Source organism: Penaeus monodon, chromosome 29, assembly GCF_015228065.2.
Source record: "Penaeus monodon isolate SGIC_2016 chromosome 29, NSTDA_Pmon_1, whole genome shotgun sequence".
NCBI lineage: Eukaryota > Metazoa > Arthropoda > Malacostraca > Decapoda > Penaeidae > Penaeus > Penaeus monodon.
The window spans coordinates 37852940-37855136 of record NC_051414.1 but is presented as its reverse complement, the minus strand read 5'-3'; the positions used below and the strand labels follow the sequence as shown (position 1 = coordinate 37855136).

The 2197-nt window shown below is 41.4% G+C and overlaps 1 protein-coding gene across 1 annotated transcript in view; it reads left to right on the top strand.

Annotated features, from left to right (window-relative positions):
• The window catches only part of LOC119592240, a gene marked incomplete at its 5' end in the record, with an annotated part of 8565 nt that overhangs the window by 5564 nt on the left and 804 nt on the right, over window positions 1-2197 (top strand). Inside the window, 1 exon segment of the mRNA XM_037941072.1 lies at window positions 1855-2197. Within this exon segment, the coding sequence (XP_037797000.1) occupies window positions 1855-2151 (297 nt within the window). The 3' untranslated portion in view covers window positions 2152-2197.

Below are 2197 nucleotides of genomic sequence, written 5' to 3'. Positions count from 1 at the left end.
ACCAGATATTTTCCATAATTGAAGGTGCAGGTACCATCAGCACAGTTACTAGCAGGTCTACAGGTGCAAGGTGGGGCGAGTGGAGGTGGCACCCCTGTAGCCACACTTGTGAAGACTGTCAGTGCTCCATCCACCTTAGTGCACACACCTACATCAGTGACACTTCCTGCTTCAGCTATAAATGTAACACTCCCTCAAGCCCGAGTGACAACTGCTGCCACAGTAGCAAAGGCTAACACCACACAGCAGGTTCGTGAGAACCAACGAGTTTTATTGATATAAGTTGTTTTAGAGTATCCTTATTTTTATAAGATTAATATGATTTATATAATTCATGAAATATATGATATGCGTAATAAGTGCTTACCAGCACCCTGTGCATAATCATCATGCGTACTGCATTTTGACATAAGAAAGTGCAAAATCCAGTATTTCTTCAACAGATGTGGGGAACTCAAGGACAGTATAATTCCTAATTTATATATACAGAACATAAGTTATTACAATAAAATGTTATTGCATGTAACCTGTTACATGGATTTTTTCTTTCTTTTTTCCACAAGAATTCTACTCCGCATCCCTTTACCATCTCGGCTTTCCATACTTCCTAGTCAGTGTACTGTGACATGTGCTCCAAATATATCCTCCTCAATATTTTTTAAAATATCAATTTTTTTCATTACTTTACTACCAGTAGCAACTATTTTCTATCATTTTGACATGGTAAGCATTAAAGCTGGCTTCAGTCCTGATGTGACTACCCTGACTCCTGTCTCCTGTATTGTATTGTGCTTATGGATCTAGTGTTTTAAACTTGAAGATGCAATTTCATTCCAGACTGTACGTAATATCCCCTTGCCACAACAGTTGTTAGCTAAGCAACGATCGTTGGTCGGGGTGAAAGGTGCTGTTGGCCTACAATTGGGTGGGAAAGCTGTTGGTGGCACTGGTCTGAGCACAGTGCAGATAGTGCAAGGTGGCAGTCAGAAGCAGATGTCCCATGTCACTGTTCAGCAGATACAGCAGGTCTTTAAGCAGGTTCCACAGACCATTCAACACATTACACAGGTAATGTTGGAAGTGATGTCAAATGCCTTTTTTTTATATACAACACATTATGACTACAATATAACTTTCAGCATAACACAAGTCCTTACGATTGTTCTCAGCAATGTATGAATGCTAAATGTTTGCACTCAGACTCTTGCATGCTTCACTTGTACACAAAGTAACAAGCAAACCAAAGGGTTAATTCAACATTCTTGTGATGATTGTGGATACGAAAACAGATCTGAATATTGGCCGTTCCATGTGCATTCATTCAATGTCTTCTTCTCTGAAGGGTGGGACAGTAAGTGGCACAGTTGTAGGGAAGGCAGTAGCAGGAGGAAGTGTATCAGGGACAAATGTAACAGCATCTGGTGCCCAGGGAATTACCACCTCACATAGCACGAAGCTTGTTCCTATGACTGTTGCCTCTCACCAGCACCAGCCCCAACCCATAAAGCAGACCATTCAGGTAATATGCATGGACCACATTTGCACCACAGCAAATTGATTATTGGAATTATATTTATCAATAGTGTTACCATTAAAATATTGTAAAATGCAATTTAGATCAGACAAGTTACTTCCCGTGTTTTAGAATAGAAATATTTTTTTTCTGTTTTCCATTTTTTGGTGAGTAGGGCAGACAAATTGTACCATTCCTGTTTTTACTTAGTTTTCTGAAACTAATAAGTGTATTTCTATTATATGCTGTGCATGTAATAACTCTCCATGTGGCTCACCATAAATGAAAATGTAGATGCAGATTGACATAGTGAGAATATTAAAATATGAATATGATTCCAGGTTGTATCTGCTGGGTCGTCTGTGGTAGGAGGCAATTCAGGCATCCGTGTTAGCGCTGGCGAACGTTCCTCCCCCTCAGCTCTGGCACTGCAGGCTGGCAAGATGACAAACCCAGCAATCCTGTCACAGGTGTCTGCAGCACTTCAGGGCCAGCCCATGTCTGTAGCAGTGAGGACACCCACGCAGAGTCCCGTCAGAATACAGACATCAGCCCTGCAGACACAGCAAACAACCCAGACACAACAAGGACAACAGCAAACTCAGCAACAAGGACAGCAACCAGGCGGGAGTCAGTGAACATGACTGCTGTGGTGTCATGAAGTGTGAATTGAGGATTTGACAA